This window comes from Sabethes cyaneus, chromosome 3, assembly GCF_943734655.1.
Source record: "Sabethes cyaneus chromosome 3, idSabCyanKW18_F2, whole genome shotgun sequence".
NCBI lineage: Eukaryota > Metazoa > Arthropoda > Insecta > Diptera > Culicidae > Sabethes > Sabethes cyaneus.
In genome coordinates, this window is record NC_071355.1 from 183,105,053 (window position 1) to 183,124,373 (window position 19,321).

Here is a 19,321-nt window from a genome sequence, read left to right on the forward strand (position 1 = left end):
GAGCAGTAAAAACCATTTGGCGACTAACGGGTGACAACTAAAATTTTGGAATTTTTTCGCGACCCTTATGCTCAACACAAACGATGCAAAACAACAAACGAGCTCAGAGGGAAATGAGAGTATGTATGTGTTAGCTCTCTCTCTCCTCTTTTTGTTAATATGTTTTGTTTTGTTTATGCTTGCCCAGTTTTGCTAAAAATGGGGTCGAAACAAGAAGCATTCCGGGAGTGCGTTGTACACCCGAAAAATCTGCCTCAGTGCGCCCAATCGAAGATTTCTTCGGGATTTTGAGTTCCTGGTATACAAAAATAACTGGAGAGCCACGAATTGCAAACAGTTGATTGGTAGAATCAAGAAATGCATTCGCAAAGTTGACATGACGGTCGTACAACTCTCCTGTTTCGACGTCAAATGTACACTTTTTTTTTCAACAATAGATAATGTATCTTTAATTTCGGTGAATAAGATCTTCTTCATGTATCTTTGTCTTTGTTTGACAGCTTGAGAAAAAAATCCAAAATTTTAGTTGCCACCCATTATCTTGGATTTGGTGGGCATTTTGGATTTTACCAGAAATACATTTATCAAATTAGGTGTGCATTGGCATTAACTAAATGAAGCAGCCGATTATCTGCATAATTTTCTACGTAATTTTCAAATAATTAATGTGCTATTTCTAATATTTGCCAGTAAAAAATTGCGGCTGCTTAGATTTGGCCTTGCCATAGATAATACAATAATAGATAATACTTGCCTGCATAATAGGTACAATTAATTATTATCTGTATTATGGTTAATTATTCAAGTAAAATTAATTCTGGTTATTTCAACTGCACATTAAAGTTAATCAATCCTTCGTATAACATTTTTTCTCAGTTTACCAATGGTGGTCTTAAAATGAAAATCAGATGGGGGATTCATCGCAAATCATATGGCGATTCACTGATAAAATCCATAAAGACGACCGAATCCAAAATGGCTGCCAAAAATATTTTATTCCATTTGACGTTCTGTTCTACTTCTGTACAGAACCATATCAGTTGTTAGTCATTGTCATTGTCATAGTTTCATTGCAAATTTAGGAAATATCACATGGTAAAGATCTCAAAGGAGGCTACAAATTCAACTTTTTTTTTAAACTGTCGGGCCTCTTAGCGAACCAGGGGATCATTATTTCTCGAAGTTCTCTTTGTTAACCATTTTCCAATATTTGAAGTCCTTCAGTAAAGGACCCGTTTCAACCAGACTACTCATTGCCTAAATATAAAACAGTAATAGAACTGTTAATAAAGCAAATTTTCTGTGGTTTCTTATATGACCACTATAAAACTAGTTGGCTAGGTCCCATTTCTTATAAACTCGACTGTTTCTACTAGAAGGTGTAGCAATACTCTGGCGTACCAATACAAAATTAATCTCAAGCCCCATCAAAATTGAAACCTTTCCCCTTTTTCTTCATTTGAATGTGTCTACTCTCTTTGTCAGTTTCCCTCTTGTTGTCCTCCAGCCACTTGTAAATCTGTCTTCTCGATAATCCCTATAAATTGACACAAAGCCTTTTTTATTCGTTCAACTGCTATCGTTCCAAATGCAATAGAAACGCATCCCTTTACCCATTTGAACCTTTCTCTCCCCTTGTAAGAGGCCGTCTCCCTCTTTTGTCAACCCCCCTGCGCTGCTAAGAAACATGTGTTTGACAAACGACGTTTAATGAAGAACATTCCAGAAGTTCCGGAGCTATAACGGAACATACACTCACGTTCCTGGTCCCCCAACCTATCGGTTCCTCCCCAGTCAGCTCCCCCTTCTATCACGTGGCTAATTATGAATCAGTTTGCTCTATGAAAATCCCTATAATGGAAACGAAACAAAGGTTTTTCTTACCATATATTCCTCCTCGGTGGACCTCCCTCCTTTTCTCATAGTCACTTGCATAACTGCAATCAGTTTAAACGCAAAAGAAACGCAACCCTTTTTATTCCAAAAACCTCCAAAAATCGGCTCATAAATGTGTGGCTTCAGTGTATTGGCCCTTTGTGAAAAGCGAACCGAAGAAACAAATGGAAACAAATATTCAAGGTGGTACTGCTAGGGATAAGTTCAAGCGTAAAAGGAGTTATGCTGCCTACAAAGGAGAAAACAGCTGCGCTGGTGTAAAGAATGGTTCGAGCAATCGAATGTGGTAGTGATTAAGGTTGAAACAATGGTCTTACAATAAAGATAAAACCACAGACAAACAGACATAACACTCAATTTCACATTCTCCGCACGCTGTAATAGTCATTTTAAATTTAGTTTTAATTGGAAATGTCTCCGTATTCGTCAAAGAGACGCCTTTTAACCAATGGAGAGAAAGACCATTCGAAAAATACTTGCTTGACCGAGGGGTACTATAGTTGTGATTCAATATTTGAGAATATCGATGGTGCTAATGTGCGCGAAAGTTGAGAATGACGATATTTTTTGCATGATTTTCTTCAAAGAAATATATATATTTATCTGTGATGAACCCCAATATTCTATACTCAGTGAATTAGAAAATAAAATAACCTTTAAATTTAACATTACCTTTAATAATATATTCGTAACCTTTTGTTGTACTCATCCTTTATATTGCTACAGCTTGTGATTATTGCCGTAAGTTGACGATAAAATTGAGTTGAACGTTACTTTGGGATTCTAGATGGAAGATGGTGACTTAATATGTTAAACGAAAATCCTTACGGTATGCACTTTTTCGAAATTATGAGAGCATTAAGAATCAACAGTTTCTAGGGTTTCTAGATACATAACTTCGCCGTGCAAACTTATCTTGCATGATGATTTGTGCGCTAGAGGGGCGCGTCAAAATCCTCTCCGACCTTATATGACTTGGGTTGGTAACCACATCCCTCATTCAGTCTTCGATTCATTCAATACCCTGATGCTCTTTCCCCTTTACGATAATGGTGGTATATGGCAATGTAATAAGATATGTGTTATATGAATACACATTATATGAAGAGATATGGACAAAAATAGAACAATCACACCAGCAGTCCTTCGAATGGAATAGAGTTGCATCATTTGAGTTTACATGAGTGCTTCCATTATTAATTTAATTTTTCTTCTGGTATCCATGAGCAATATTTAAACTTTCTTCGGCCCGAGTTTTCACTGTACAGTAGGAGGTGCTTGCTCCATGAGCTAAAACGAAACAAATAATTAAAATAACTTATGTTAAGCTTACCTACTAACAAGGTCGTGTGGCCCAGCCGTCATCCAAACCCGCAGTTTTGAGATCAGGCAGCCGGGAACCACCCATCATCGCACTTCCTAGCTTGGCTACTCAATAGAGCATTACCGGGTAAGGCCACGTGGAGACGCTAGGTAGCGGCTTGGGATGGCTGGAGCTATGTTGGACGCTTCCTCATTTACCGTCCCCATTTCATACCCATTTAAACTGTTAAGCATATTACCAAAAACTACTTTATTAATGCTTAAGCACTTACGGCTCGAGCTGCACGTTTCTCATAATCGTTAAGGTGTACCTGTTATTCTCTTTGAAACCAGTCTGGGTATACCCAACTAGCACCAACTCGTATATCAATGTACGAAATCTATCGTAAATATCTCCTAATAAACTCGAAATCGTAACTAAAGCTGGATAAAGTAGGATCAAGTTGATTTTTTGTCGTATATAATGATAATGACTGACATACATACGATTTTCAGCACAAAATCGTAGAGTAGTACGGAGCGACTCGCGCTTAATCGGATATTATCGTATATAAATACTTATATAGTCGTAGCGCTCAAATTATTGGTAATCACGTATATCGCCTCCAAAATAATACGGATACGCCAATTTTGCGCCTGAAATACGATTTATTTAGCATGTATATCTGTACGTAATGCTGATTTTTACCTTTTTTATACATGTGAATATGCTAGCTGGAAAGTGAATTATTCGAAATATTTCAACAATTTGAACGTGGCAGCTATAAAATGGTAATTAACTTTTACTTTTCGTTTACTTCCAGATTATGTACTCGCACAAACGAAACGTGTGTTCCGAACGGGAGCGGCCCAACCTCGAGCATTGGGCTCCAATCCAAAGTCCAGTCACTCATCGTCGGTGGATTTCAACTGCCCGGAAGAGTTCGGGTACTATCCACATCCCACCGACTGTTCACAGTACTATGTCTGTGTGTTCGGTGGAGCCCTGCTGGAGAGTTGCACCGGTGGACTGATGTACAGCCATGAGCTGCAAACTTGTGATTGGCCACGGAACGTGGGCTGCGATGCTTCCACTCAGCAGGCCCAATCCACTCCATCAAGAACCACCGTCACTCCTCGGGTGCCACAGGTTTTATCCAGAATTCGATTCTCCTCCAGTCCAGCGTCGGCGCCATCTGCTCCTTCCGCTCCTTCGGGTCCCTCAGGACCGAGTGCTCCGTCGGGCCCATCCGGTCCAGGACCGTCGGCACCAGCACGCATCCAGCCGATCCACTCACTGCCGCCTCCACCGCCGCCTGCCAATCCAAATCCGGTGATTACAACTCGCGGTCAACCTAAGAATTCTCCACAAGAAGACATAGCTAAGGTTAGATGATACCCTCATTCTCAAATCGTTGATCTTCATTTTGAAATTATTTCGTCAACAGCTCTACGCTGAAGCTCACGACACACTTCCACCGGTAGAAGAGGAAGAATCCGATCGCCAACAGCGTGTATACCGCGGGCAACCAAGCACCGTTACTCAAGTGCAGCGTGACCGAGACGGAATTCTGCAACAGCCTAGCGTAAATGCCATTCCTACGCAGACCAAAGTAGGTTCCTTTGCGTACAGTGCCCAGCCACAGCCGTTCAGGTAAGTTGAGCTTTTGTTCTACACATCCGGTTCACTAACTATCAGCAAACGGAATCACATAAACATATTATTCATTCACTGCTCCAATCAAATCTTATGTTTCTGCTATACGTATTCAAATTCTTCAAACTCAACTTCCCTATTTCAACTCCGCACACAGTGACGAAGACCAACTGCAAGACCTAGACCGTGAAGAGAGACCCTCTGATAGCAAAACTCATGATCGAAAGAAACGAGACGTGGCTGTGGACAGTGCAAGAACCTCTACAGGTACCGAAGACGTGCAAGACAAACAGAACCTTCCAATCAATACAACCATAAGTCACCAGGATGACTTCGCCGAATCGACAAAGCTTACGGATCCGACCCTGCTCGAAGCGGAAGTAAACAGCGAGGAGAGCGCACGAAGTGCTCGGCAACTAAGGCCACTGGGAAACTGGCAGTACAGATCGCTGGACACTTCGCTCTCCCGCCACAACAGCTTCCCTCCGAGCAGCTTCGATCCGTATGCATACTCTGCGGGTCCTACTTCGGCAACCTACCTCAAATCCAGAGCACGGTATTACCAGCCACAAATTTATAACAAAAAAGTAATAACAAATAATTATAACGACTACCTCGAGGCTTACGTTAAATCTAAACAACATGGCGGTAGCCAGTACCTGAGACCAGTAGAAGTCACAAACTACAAGCCAGTAGAACCACAAAACTACAAACCAGTTACCAAAATAAATCCTCAAGATAGCCTGATACCGTTACTGATCTCGAATCAATCACCCAGACCCCAGCAGTATCAAACCGCATTTACAGCCGCAGCCTTCGTGAACAATCAAAATGGTAAGAAATATTCAACACCCGTCCCGGATACCGACGACGGAACCATCCCGGATAACTTTGCGTATTTTCACTTCGGGAACCACTACTCATCGACTCCAATTTCGGTTAACAACCACGCCAAGAATGGGGTTAAAAGCAATCCAGTTCCTCAGCAATCGCACAAAGTATCACAATCCACCAACCGAAGTCCGTTCATAGCGTTCAGCTCTGTCGGTGGATTCTTCAACAATCAACCGACTGCGAATCCCCTTAAAGAATCCTTCATCGGGGTATCGAAACACGCAAATAACAACCAACCAATTCAAAAAGCCACGCCGAAGATTCTCGCTGGCCCAAGTACGCCAGCTCCAGTCTACGAAAATGCCAACTCCCTCACACCCCTGCACCGATTCCCGGTCACAACACCTAAAACTACAGTCTCCTCGTTGGAATACTATCCACAAAATCTCTTCCTAAGCCATAGCAACCTATTTAATGGCGGTAATTCACCAGCCATAGTTAGCTACGGTGGTTACAACGACAAACCAGTGCCGGTATACGAGTCGTCTACTCTGCGACCGGCAGGATACTTTGTAACCAAATCAACTAACGGCTTCCAGCCGATCACCGTCTCCACAACACCTCGCTACTACCATGCGGGAAGTCAAAACACGCCCGATTACACTCAGTTTTTCGAAAGTGTTAAGAACACTCACATCAAACAAGGTGATTCTAAGCTAGTCGATGGACTGCAGAACATCGGAGCTCAGTATCCGAAAAATAGCACCACAAACTTACGGCCGATTTCTAGCGGACAACAGTACAATAAAATCGTTGCTTATGGCCCATCGACCGTAAAACCAATCCACGAATCAAATGAGTACTACTACGAACAGGAAGACAATGGTCATAAATATGTGAAAAATACTCTCAACAGTAACCGCAAACCAACCTATCCCAAACGTCCCAGTGAAGAGGACGAGGAAGAATATTACGAGGATGATGATGAAGATGACTACGAGTACAGATTTCCGATCAATAAGTCCAAGTATACTCCGATGACGGAAACGATGGCTCCAAGACCGCTAGCAAATCTGACTACTCCTAAGCCCGGTTCGTATGTGTCCGGCCATGTCTTCTACAAAAATCACAAATACGAAACAACTACGTGGCGTCCGAACACGATCACTACCCATGCATCAACCACGAGCGACATTCCACCGATCATCACCTTTCCCGAGGATGTATTCCAAGGGATCAAACCGTTCGGGGACATTCCCCGCTATCAAAACAAATCGACTGTGCGACCGTACATCGTGCGGACTCGTGTCCGACCAACGGCGATTCCAAATGCGAACCTCATAGACGAAACTACCTCCAAGGAACTGCAGCGGACGACCGCTAAATCTCACAGTTCTAAGCATACTGTTAAGACGACCCCGTCAACAACAACAACGACGAAGACGACGACAACCACTACCACCACGACGACCGTACCTCCGCCGATCCGGACGCGACCCACCACGACCGCTTCGACCTATGAAACAACCGCGCGCAAACGGTACACGGTCCGACCGAACCGAGGCCAGCAACGCTGGCGTACTACTACTGAGACCCCCGAACAGCCTACCGTTAGCACCAGACCGAACAAGAACCAACTCCGTAACGATCGTTTGGAACTCGATGAACGGCTACCAAACAGGTACGAGTATAACACCTTTTCACCTTGTATTGTGGGATTTTTGATGTTGTTGTTGTTATAATGTAAGTGTATTTTGCGTGCATCCCACCGGCGCAGCCGGTTTAGGTGACCGTCATTCAGTGTGTATTTTCTTCCTATCTTTTCCTTATGATGTGGGTACGATACTAACTCCTATACTCCATTGAATCAGAACTAGTCTCTGTCTGATGCCGCCCCCGGGTTCTCTTGTAAATATATGCCATATATTGCTGTGTTTTTACTTTTTCTCAAAAAAAAATCGGTTCATTTTTTATGCAAATACTGTACTTGGAATGTGTCACATTTGTCGACGCCGCCACTAATCGGTTCCATTGCGTCTTCCGACAGGGTTGAAACATCTTCACCGGCACCGAGCAGATACAACAACGACCAGCAGCAGAAAACTGTCCTTAGCCAGAGCAGCAAAAACTACTACAACACCAGCAACTACGATCCGTCGGCGTACGATAACTACTTTGCCGTCTACGACGAGGACGTGGAACTGTACCGAGATGTTGGTAAGTTGTTTGACATTTCTGATGAAATTCACAAATTGTTATACGCCAGTGTTATCAAATCATTTAAAGTTGAGTACTGAGATGAGAGACGGTCGTTTCGTCAGGCATTCTGGTCACATGGACACTTGCTGTGTCGCATTTAAAAAAATCGCTAACTATGGGAACCTAAGTTGGCTACATAGTCTACAGAAGGTTCCTGCTTCACCTGCAAACAACTGTTCCCCCGGTTCCACCTCAGCGGCCATTGTAAGATTTCGTAATAACGATACATTTCTTTGCTCATTTGCATTGAAGTGTTGAATAGTAAGATTAAGAACGCTTTCATGAAGGCTTCTATTAGGATCTCACCACAGCTCTGTTTGCTTAATTAAATCGTACACCATTTGGAAATCCACAAATATCCAGAATATGAATTCTACTGGAACATATCTAGGGTCTAACGCTGAGTTTGACATTCGAATAGTTGTAGAGCAAACCAGCATGATATTCACCAAAAAAAGGTAACAGTGCTAATTTCATGACTATGATTTTATTTATTTATTTACTATTTGATGGGGCTTTCAACCGTTGGTTGGTTCGCCCCAAATGACTATGATAAGGCAGACCACCTTTTCTGTAAAATTATGAAAAGTAATGCTTTGATAGTTACTATTGCTACAGTCGAGTTAATGCCCTTTCTTTTAGATAGGGTAGACCTTCCAGGCAGTCATTCAGCATTGTTAGTCTGCCCAGACCATAATATAATCCGGTTGATTGCATCGAGTAAACGTTCACGCTTTTAAACGCTTTTATTGTTTTTACTGTATTTTGTATCCTACTGTAACAATAATTTATATCTTCGTGTTCTGGTTATTTTTTCCGGGCTGTTTGTTTCTTGTGGTTTTGGTCAAATAAAGGTCATGCCACACTAGTTTTGCGACGTTAACTGAGAAAAATGGGGTAAAATGGCTAATTTTGCCGCACTCAAGTGCCCTGCCTACAGAATTAATCACACTATTGATCAATACAACTCTGTGCTCCTAGAAAAGTCTATTATCTATAGGAACTGAGTCTTGAGGACTGTTGGAATGCCGTGAGAACAGCCATTAACAGCGTAGTGGAGAACGTCCTAGGCCGTGTGGCACCGAATCGACGTAACGAATGGTTTGACAAGGAATGCCAGCAGATATTGGCTGAGAAGAACGCAGCGCGCGTACAAATGCTGCGTAGAGCCATCCGTCGGAATGTGGAGCGATACAAACAGAAGCGGAGGCAGCAATCCCGACTCTTCAAGGAGAAAAAGCGCTACTAAGAGGAGAAGGAGTGCGAAGAACTCGAACAGCTGTACCGCTTTCACGACACACGGAAGTTCTATCAGAGACTCAACGGATCTCGCAAAGGCTTCGTGCCGCGGGCCGAAATGTGCAGAAGATGGAGGTATCTTGACTGACGACCGTATGGTGATCGAAAGGTGGAAGCAGCACTACGATGAACACCTGAATGGCGTGCAGGCGGAAGACCATGATAGCGGAGGAAGTGACCACATTGGTGCAGCAAGCGACGAAGATGTGCCACCCCCATCGATAAGGGAAGTTAAAGAAGCCATCCAGCGGCTGAAGAACAACAAAGCAGCGGGAAAGGATGGCATTGGAGCGGAACTTATTAAAATGGGCCCGGACAAGTTGGCCGGCTGTCTGCATCAATTGATTGTCAAGATTTGGGATACGGAATGACTACCGGAGGAGTGGAAAGACGGGGTTATCTGCCCTATCTACAAGAAAGGTGATAAGCTGCCTACCGAGAACTACCGAGCCATCACTATCCTGAATGCCGCCTTCAAAGTTCTGTCCCAAGTGCTCTTTCATCGACTATCGCCAATAGCCAATAGATTTGTAGGAAGTTATCAGGCCGGCTTCATGGCGGGTCGGTCTACAACGGACCAAATCTTCATCCTGCGGCAGATCCTCCAGAAGTGCCGCGTTCATCGATTTCAAAGCCGCAGCGTAAACCGACAAGAGCTATGGAAAATTTTGGACGAAAACGGCTTTCCGAGTAAGCTTACTAGACTTATCATGGCTACGATGAATGGGATCCAGTGCTGTGTGAGAATCTCGGGTGGATTGTCGAACCCATTCGAATCTCGCAGGGGACTTCGACAAGGAGATGGTCTTTCCTGCCTGCTATTCAACATTGCGCTTGAAGGTGTTATAAGACGAGCGGCGATCGAAATGCGGGGCACGATTTTCAATAAATCCAGTCAATTTATCTGCTTTGCTGACGACGTGGATGCTGTCGGCAGAACATTTGAGGCGGTGGAAGATCAGTACACCAGACAGAAACGCGAAGCAGAGAAGATTGGATTGAAAATAAATACGTCTAAAACGAAGTATATGCTGGCGGGCGGGACCGAGCGCGACAGGACCCGCTTGGGTAGTACCGTGGTAATCGACGGAGATGAGTTCGAGGTAGTCGACGAGTTCGTATACCTTGGCTCGCTGGCAACAGAGGACAACAATACCAGCAGTTAGATTAAAAGACGTATTATCAGCGGAAGTCGGGCCTGCTACGGACTCCACAAGCACTTGCGGTCAAACAATTTGAGCCCCCGTACAAAGTGCACACTGTACAAAACGCTAATTAGACCGGTTGTCCTCTACGGGCACGAAACGTGGACACTGGTAGAAGAGGACCTACGAGCACTCGGAGTTTTCGAACGGCGGGTGCTAAAGACCATTTTTGGCGGAGTGCAAGAGAACGGTGTAAGGAGGCGAAGAATGAACCACGCGCTCGCGCGTCTCTACGGCGAACCAAGTATTCAGAAAGTGGTTAAAGCTGGACGGATACGTTGAGCAGGACATGTTGCTAGAATGCCGGACAATCCTGCAAAAATGGTTTTCGGATCAAATCCGGTAGGAACAAGACGAAGAGGGGCACAGCGAGCGAGGTGGCAAGATCAGATGGAACGAGATCTGGCGAGCACTGGGTGTCCGCGGAACTAGAGATCAGTTGCCATGGAACGAAAAAGATGGAGAAATTATACTGTGCAGGCCTTGTCGTAAGACGTTAGGCCAACTATGCAAGCAGGGTAAACATCTGATTCGTCTTTGAGCGACCCTTACGCAAACCAGCCTGGCACTCGCCCAACGTTATCAGTCTACAGAACAGGACTCGAACACCTTAAAGGCAGAATTGACCAAAGTATTGACTCGAGCCGGTATTATTAGACACAGCCATACCACTGGTTTCCAGAAAGCTTATTATTCTGAGTTATAATTGTTTGTGGTAGGCCTTCTCTACTAATGACGGTTCGAAAAAACGGTTCCTTTGTACCGACCTGTGCATTTCTATTTCCGATGACTACGTTAGTATTATGCTTTGTGCGTTCTCACTCTTCTTGATTGACTACAATCTCCATACTTCGCCACCAGTGCAGTGGTTGAAGAATTCCCGAGAAAATGATTATTTGAATCGATCAACATTCCTCATGAACATACACTATTCGTCTGCCTCACCGATAATGCATGCATCAGCATTGGTTTTTAACACGAACATGACCTCATAACGCACACCGGAATTCGTTCAAAAGTGAATTTTGAGTGTGGCCGATTTAGCTGGTAGAGCAGTACAGCCCGGGGTCGCCGAAAAGTGTTCAAAATAATATCACCATGAAAAGAGAATAGTTTAAAGTAGCGTTAGTTACTTTAGAAGCAGCAGAAGGTGTTATTTCGCACTATTGCTTTGCACACGATATTCGTATATTCAGCGATGCTATAAAGCGTGAATGTATATGGCTCATTAGCTATAGGCGAATTGAACCATTCGCGTCTCTGTTTCCTCATGATAAAACTGTTTGCCGTTTACGAATTCTTCAACCAATGTTCAGCACACTTCTTGATTGACTGTGATCTTTATTCTCTGCAGTTCTCTGGCCAAGATGCCCACGCAGGTCGATTCATGTAGACATTCCAAATGCAAAAACACCAATAATCGCTTCATTCATCTTTTTTATTTTTAATTTTTTGTCTGGGTCAATACCGATTATTCCGATAAATTATCTTTTCTGTATTTTTTGCAGTTAGACTGCTGCGAGCCTGGCTTTGCGATGAGTTTACGAATGACTCAGCTAGCGAGTCATAGTATTTCATTAGTTCGCTGTTCATTGCGGATCAATCCGCAGCACCTTTCGAAAATTTCAAAGATTTTAAGGTCCTCAGCGAGTAGTGTGGTCATCTCGAACCCATAGAAGACAAATCAGTAGGTACTATTGTATTGTAATTAGCGTAAAAAGGTGGCACGATTTCCCAGTCGAATGCGTCTTTGAGCCTTACTGGTATTGTAGTCACCTTATGTTAGTCTCTCTGGAGCTTGTAAGCTGTAAAGCTTTTAACCATCACAAAATATTATTTTATTCAGCCAAAGCCATCAGCGAAATTTAGAAGTTGCCTGCGACTTGTACTTCAGCTTGTCACCCCCCCCCCCCCCCCCCCCCTGAATCATGAAGGTCGCCGGATGGTACCTGGGTTCTGGTCCAGACTGCTGGCTTCTCTGAATTCAAATCCAATCCATCATAGATCGCGTGACATTTCCCGTTTGAAGACACCAAACCGACCCAGTTAGCTTCGAAATACGATGCTGGTCTAACAAGCCAGTCGTCGTATGTTCGAATCTCGGCTAGGCGATGCTTGCTGGATAGAGTTAGTAGGAGTGTTGCACTGGCCTCATAATTTTCCTGTACTCTAACCAGGGCCCGACAACGTCACCTTCAATTGCATCCATAGCGTCACTCAACAATGAAGCAGTGAAGGTTCAGTTTCAACAGAAGCAGCACCGCTTGAGTTTCAAACTGGCTTCAGTTAGCGTCAGTGAAACGGGTTTCACTTCATCATGACTATCGGTTTCAACTTTTCATTTGTACTTTTCTATCTAATATTTAGAAGAAGGCCAGCAACTTTGAATGCAAATAAATTGAATTTAAATAACATTTCCTACAATGCAACGCAAATTAAAGATAACCTAGCCAATGTCGGCAAATCGTGCCTGACTTTCTGCCGTCGTCAATTGAAACAGCCACCAACTTCAACTGAAGCTTGCTTGAAACGTTCTGTTCAATAAATGAAGCAAGTCACTTCATGTATGAAGCGAAGGTAAGAGAAAGTCAGTTTCATTCATTTGTTTCGACGATGCCGGGCCCTGACTCTAACAGCCGGCTGCAAAGTCTGTCGATAAAGAAGGATAATTTCTAAAGACGGTATAAACCTAAGGCTTTGCTTTTTGAAGACACCAAGAGCACGCTGATCCTCCGCGAACCTAAGACATCTATCTCGAGACCGACGAGGACTTACAGTCTTTTCAGTATTTTGGAAAATGGAAAACTTCGTGATGCAACGAGTTTAACTCGAACGGAGTGTGACGTAAGCACAATGGCCTACTATAACACTGCTATGTATTTCTCTGCTGGGGTCATTTCGTCAATCTGATTTCTTGGCAAAGAGCTGGCATTTGTCTCCTTCGAACCTCTCCCTCGCATGTATTCAAGATCAAGATTGAACTAAAATTTATAAAGTTCGAAAGAAAGAAATTTAGAAAGAAAGCCCAAACGGCTTCCTTGTGGAACACTGAAGATAAGCTTTTGTTCCATATGGCTAATGATTTTAAAACCAGTCTTATTGTAAATAACCAACTGTCCATTTCTTCCGCAGAATATCAACCGCAGTACAACCAAAACAACCAGCAGTCATCGCAACCACCGCAGAGGCCGACCGTATCGTCCACCTACCGTCCAACCGTGGTCACAACCGTCGCTCCAACTTCTCAGCGCGATCAGTCACTGTATGTTACTTCTCCCCGAACTACCTATCAACAGCGGCCCTCCTATCAAGCCGATTATGATGATGCCCTTGTGTCACAGGTTGTACCCTTGCATAACGTGCTCACAAAAACTCCGCTATAATCTCTTTTCATCCAAACAGCTCGAAGATGATCGTTATAATCAGAAACAAACACACACCCAACTCAGGTATTTCCAATCAGTATTTCTTTTCTCTCAAACTTTATTTCCATTTTTGGATTACGTTAAATTTAAGAAATTGAAACCAAACATAAAATCTAACTGTTTATTTCCGCTATTTCCTTCCTTTCAAAATTGATCAAAAACAATTCAATGTCCCCCAAAATTCGGACCTAATTTGCAATCTGCTAAAAAATTGTCCCGCGGACTGTCCCGAAATGTGTACACAGAAATGATTTGAACTCAATTACTGATCGTCCGATATTGGTATCGTCAACGATACGTACCTTTAACAGTCCAAAATATCAGACAGCTTATGTAACATCACCCGAACCGTTCTCACTTCCATCAACAACCACAACAAGAACCACTACAACAACCACGACCATCACTACAACACCTGCCCCGCTACAGTACTATACCACAAGGTACAGCAACAATGAAAAACGGGGCCAAAACGATCCGTTTGGCCCACTATATCTGGTTGTTTTAGTTATCCATCACACTAAATTCAATTTCAATAGTCAATTCATCATCTGGAAACCCTTTTAACCGATTGGACCATCATCTGGTAGTTGTAGTGGGATCATTTTTGGTACCTGTGTATACCGGATAGAAAAAAAACTGTAGTGCTTCTTGCGCCATTGTTGTTCACCTTTCCATTTTAGTCTTGTTTGTGTTCATGTTCCGCAAGGATGAAAACTTTGTCTTCAGCATGTCTATTCTTGCTTCGAACAATAGTGCTTCTCTTTTTTCTGTTACACTACTGCCTGAAACTATTACCAAAAAAAACATAAACAAATAAACTGTATCCAATAGCTTCTGCTTTCAACATTATCATCCCATCTTGCGCGCTGTCATCCGCAGAGAGCAGAACATCAACTGAATCCGAGACTTTTACACACGAGAAACCAATTAATCCAGAGAACATTGTTGCGTGTTTCGTGTTTTTGCATGTGTATTTAAAATAATAGCTGAACTTGCTAGTTCCCTTAGGCATGCTCAACTAATGATCGTCGGGTTATTCGAAACAACTTCGTTTTTTCCACCTTAATTTTCATACTTTATAACGAAAACTAAAGCAATACGATTCCTATCATCAGTCGATAACCGATACTAATCAGGGTTTCCTAACTAAATAGGTTTCGGCGACCAGAAATCGATAGACTTTTTGGTTCATTATTTTGGATGCTTTGGTACCAAAAAGTTTCTCAAGAATGGTCGTCGCAGCTAGTCGTACCCTCTCACAGAAACCTTTATGTATGATGTCCAGAATAGTTTACAATTACCATTTCTAAAATTCCTACCGATGCTATTTATTCCAACAGATCATCACAATTGGATGAAAAAAGCAAAAAATCGACTCCCAAAACAATTATATTAACACTCGCAGCACGCGCGGGTTCTTCCACCACAACTACGGAAAGTCCCCTCCTAGTATCCTTTTCTCCGTTTTCCTATACCACCGGCCGATCCGGCAGTACCGCCAGTACCGCCAGCTCAAACATCTTCAGACTTACTAAAAACAGCACGAGCACATCCTCCACGACGACTAGCACCACCACAAGCACCGAGCCTAATCCTTCCTCGTTCCTTTCCTCGAGTAGTGAAACGTACGATAATCAACCCAACCGAATCCCTCCTGAAATCAAATTCCATCCCATTCCCGATGACAGCTATTACGATGACGATGAGTACCCACTAAGTAAAACCAGGTATGAATACGACTCTCAAGACAATGACAGCAGCAACGATCAATCGAGTAAGAAGTATATTACTCAAAAGCTGCTCCCAATTAATTCACCATCCTCTAATTACGGTTCATCCGGTCCTCGAGAAAATAGCCCTTTTTCGTACGACCAACCAAAAAAGTACTTTCCTTCCAACTATAACAAATTTCATTCGTCGTCAACGAGTACCACTACGACTACCACGAAAAGGCCAACAACCGCGACACCTACCACCACTTCCACTAGCACTACTACTTCCACTACTACTACGACTACTATTACACCGCGAACAACAAGTATTCCTATAACGCAACGGCAAAAGATACAAAACTATATCGTGTCGGAAGTACAACCGGAAAGCTTCAAGCCGTTCAATAGCGTAACGTCATCGAAAATCGCTTCCCCATCGGAAAACGATAACAATCTTAATTCCGGCGTTCGAACCCGTGGTCAAAATACCTTTCTCAAAGCTCTCGGTACTACGCTTTCCGCTACTCAGCAATCCACTATTGCTACCTCCACCAACGCTACTCCCGCTTCCGCTTATTCTTCTGTTGCACATACACGAGTAAAACCTACCGAGCACCAGCCGGACTCCGAGGACATAATTCGACTGACATTAAATTCCAAGTTTGGCAACTCTCAAACTGTGTCTGGGTCCCCACAACCCACGCGGCACTTTGTCCGACCAGAGCAGCTGGAGGCGAATGATACAATTCGACTGACGTTGAATGCAGCCATTGCATCTTCCTCGACTACGCCTCGTGCTCCGTATTCTCCCTCGTCACCTCGTTATACCGTTTTCGATGAATCGAGTCGCTCCACTACTGCTCAATCCAAGTTCGTACACTCTAGTACTACTACTACTACTACAGATCGTTCGGTAAGCCATCCTACCCGATATGAAATCAAACCCGAGCAATTTCAAAATAACAAGTCCATTCGATTAACCTTGAGTGCGGGCGTAGGTGGCAAGCCAACGCTAGCAAAAGGTTCCGTTGAAACCATTGACATCACTTCCTCTGCTCCTAGGTACATTCAATTTACTCAGTCGGATGCAGTATTCACAACTACGTCCGAACCTAGTACCACCACTCCTAAGGTACTACGGCTTTCCCCAAGTTCTACTTCATTTCCAACACGATCCCGCTACTATCAGGATCGTGGTGAATCTAGCCCGTCTGTCCGACCTACTTCCAGACCGACGAAAGTTAGCTTTCAAGACACTGACCCGACTGCCTCAAGTGAATGGTCTCCATCGTATCAAAATAAAATTTTATCCAGCCCTCAAACGAACACACTTCAGGAAAGCGAAGAACAGGAACCAGACGACCTTTTGATTCCATCTAAAGCTGAGCAAAACTATCACAACCAACTGGAAGTCAAAACGCCTCCTCCAACTCGTTTTCCACCCCGAACCAGCCCACCTCCAACCGCTGCAGAAGACAGCAGAAAAATTGCCGAAGCAGTGCAAAGCTTTACGAGCCGAGGGCAGGTTTTCAAAGAAACACTCAACAAAACTCTCGAACCCTCTAACAATCCCCGCGTTGTGGTGTCCCCCTTCAAGAGCCTTGAAGTTCAGCGACAAACCACCTCGTCGGACAAACCGTTCGCATACTCTACATCTCGAGTAATTGCCAACATTTACAGAACTACAACAGAGGCGCCACAGAGGGAATCACCTTTTCGAAGTTACTTCCTAATAACAGCACCTCCCAAGCTAACGAATACCGGCAAACTCTCTAGCCTGCCAATTTCCAGTACAACCGAAGCGACTACAACTGCAAGTACTACTACTACTACTGAGCCTACAACTACTACTACAAGCACGACTCCCTCTACTACAACTACCACAACATCTACAACTTCCACCACTACCAGTACAACCCCGCTTACCACAAGTATGGCATTCACTTCTTCTTCGTATTCCTCGTCTACGGAGGACACCACCTCTACCACTGTGCCAAAAACCACCGAAGTCTATCGGGGCCGATACCGCCCCGTTTTCAATCTGGTAAAATCACCAGAAGCATCCGATGAATTGACCACCCCACGGTATCGCATTCGCAACCGTATTCCCACGAGACGCACATACACCCGTCTCAGGCCAACCGCTCTTACCGCGTCTAGTAGGTCACACATCACTGGCAAAGATATTAACAACAAACCGTTTACTAACACCGAAAGTACACTACTTTCCGTATCGACGGAGTATTCCGACCGGCGCGTTTCCTCGACAACCAGTTCGTATTTGAACCGCATCAGTAGTACCGAACGATCTCGCTATGGCAGTGAAGACTCGTCGGTAAAATCTTCACATTACAAGTCGCGTTTTAGTGACGATAGCGCTGAAGTATTCAAGAAAGTTACGGTCCCCTCGGAAAACGTTACCTCGCGCGCGAACAATGAACCGGCTAAGGTTGTTGAAATCACCGACAAACCCGTCTACTACACTAGTTACCATCTGACCTCGACTGAAGTAAATTCTTCTGGACCTCCTCTCAACAGCAAGACTGAGACCACGACGAAGAAGTTTCGAGCGACTGTAGAGATGCCAGAAATGAACATTCCCACCGAAAAGGACCTACTCTCCTACCAGCAGGACGACAGTGCCAGTAACGAAGAAGAAGAGGACGAAGATGTACCGGACGAAGAGGATGAAGACCTACCGGAAGAGTACGATTCTTATCTCGAGTCGACCAGTGCTGCTCCGACTCCAACTCCGACGACGTCGACCACTACGACGCCCAGCAGTCGACCAGCTGGCCCATATAAACCGCTATATCGGGCATCTAAGCGATTCACTACTACAACCACTGAACAGACTCCACCACAGACATCTCCACAATTCATCCAAGACACCTCAACCCACAGACAGAATCAGACCAGTACATTGACACTACCAGTAACCAGTACAACACGATCGAACCTCGCCTGGACCAGTTCATCATCAACCATCGATTCAGCTGCCTACTCGGACGAATCCGAAGAATCATACTCACCATCCAGTTCCGCAAACACCACTACTACCGTAACTACCACCACCATCACCACTACAACCACCGCCACCAACACTACCCCTCGCTTACCCACAACATACTCCATAAACAAGCTCCCACCGCGCGCATCCAGGGTCAATAATGCCATAAAAACCACGATTGCGGCCGCACAGCTGCCTCGCCGATATAGCAAACCATCCGCTGGGAAAAGCATACAATGCACAGAAAACTCGTTTTCTGCCAAGTGCAACGAAATCCCGTCGAGGTACTTGAAACAAGCCAAAGTCTACCTTTTTTTACTTTATAATTTTAACCCACCATGCAAAACCGCAATGCAAAACTGAATTAAAAAAAAAAGCAGTTACTCGCAAACTTGTGCCAACTGTCTAGTTTTGTTCTAATTAGTCTTAGTTATTTGTTTCATTAACTGTTTAGCGCAACAAACCAAAAAACAACACCGCCAATCACCTACCAAGCCGCCAAAAAGCTATTCAAAACACCACCACCACCACCATTCACCTCCACTTCCACTTACTATGTATTTCACTTACTTCTCACATCTAAACGTAGTTTTAATGACGGCCAGTTTGCAAAAGCTGTGTGCAGGTTTCTTAGACCAAAGGGCCTGTTCAGTTTCTAACACCTTTACCCTCCTATTGTTTCGTATGGTTAAGTGAATTTTAGCTTCCTTTGTGTAGTT

General features: G+C 43.9%; 1 protein-coding gene across 1 annotated transcript in view; it reads left to right on the forward strand.

Annotated features, from left to right (window-relative positions):
* The first annotated feature begins 4,216 nt into the window (after nucleotides 1-4,216).
* LOC128744573 (mucin-5AC-like) overlaps nucleotides 4,217-19,321 on the forward strand; it is a 32,306-nt gene continuing 17,201 nt past the window's right edge. Inside the window, exons 1-8 of the mRNA XM_053841687.1 lie at nucleotides 4,217-4,585; nucleotides 4,647-4,852; nucleotides 5,013-7,370; nucleotides 7,737-7,906; nucleotides 13,585-13,793; nucleotides 13,855-13,901; nucleotides 14,123-14,320; nucleotides 15,221-18,886. Of these exons, the coding sequence (XP_053697662.1) occupies nucleotides 4,232-4,585; nucleotides 4,647-4,852; nucleotides 5,013-7,370; nucleotides 7,737-7,906; nucleotides 13,585-13,793; nucleotides 13,855-13,901; nucleotides 14,123-14,320; nucleotides 15,221-18,886 (7,208 nt within the window). The 5' untranslated portion in view covers nucleotides 4,217-4,231. The remainder of the gene's footprint in view (nucleotides 4,586-4,646; nucleotides 4,853-5,012; nucleotides 7,371-7,736; nucleotides 7,907-13,584; nucleotides 13,794-13,854; nucleotides 13,902-14,122; nucleotides 14,321-15,220; nucleotides 18,887-19,321) is intronic.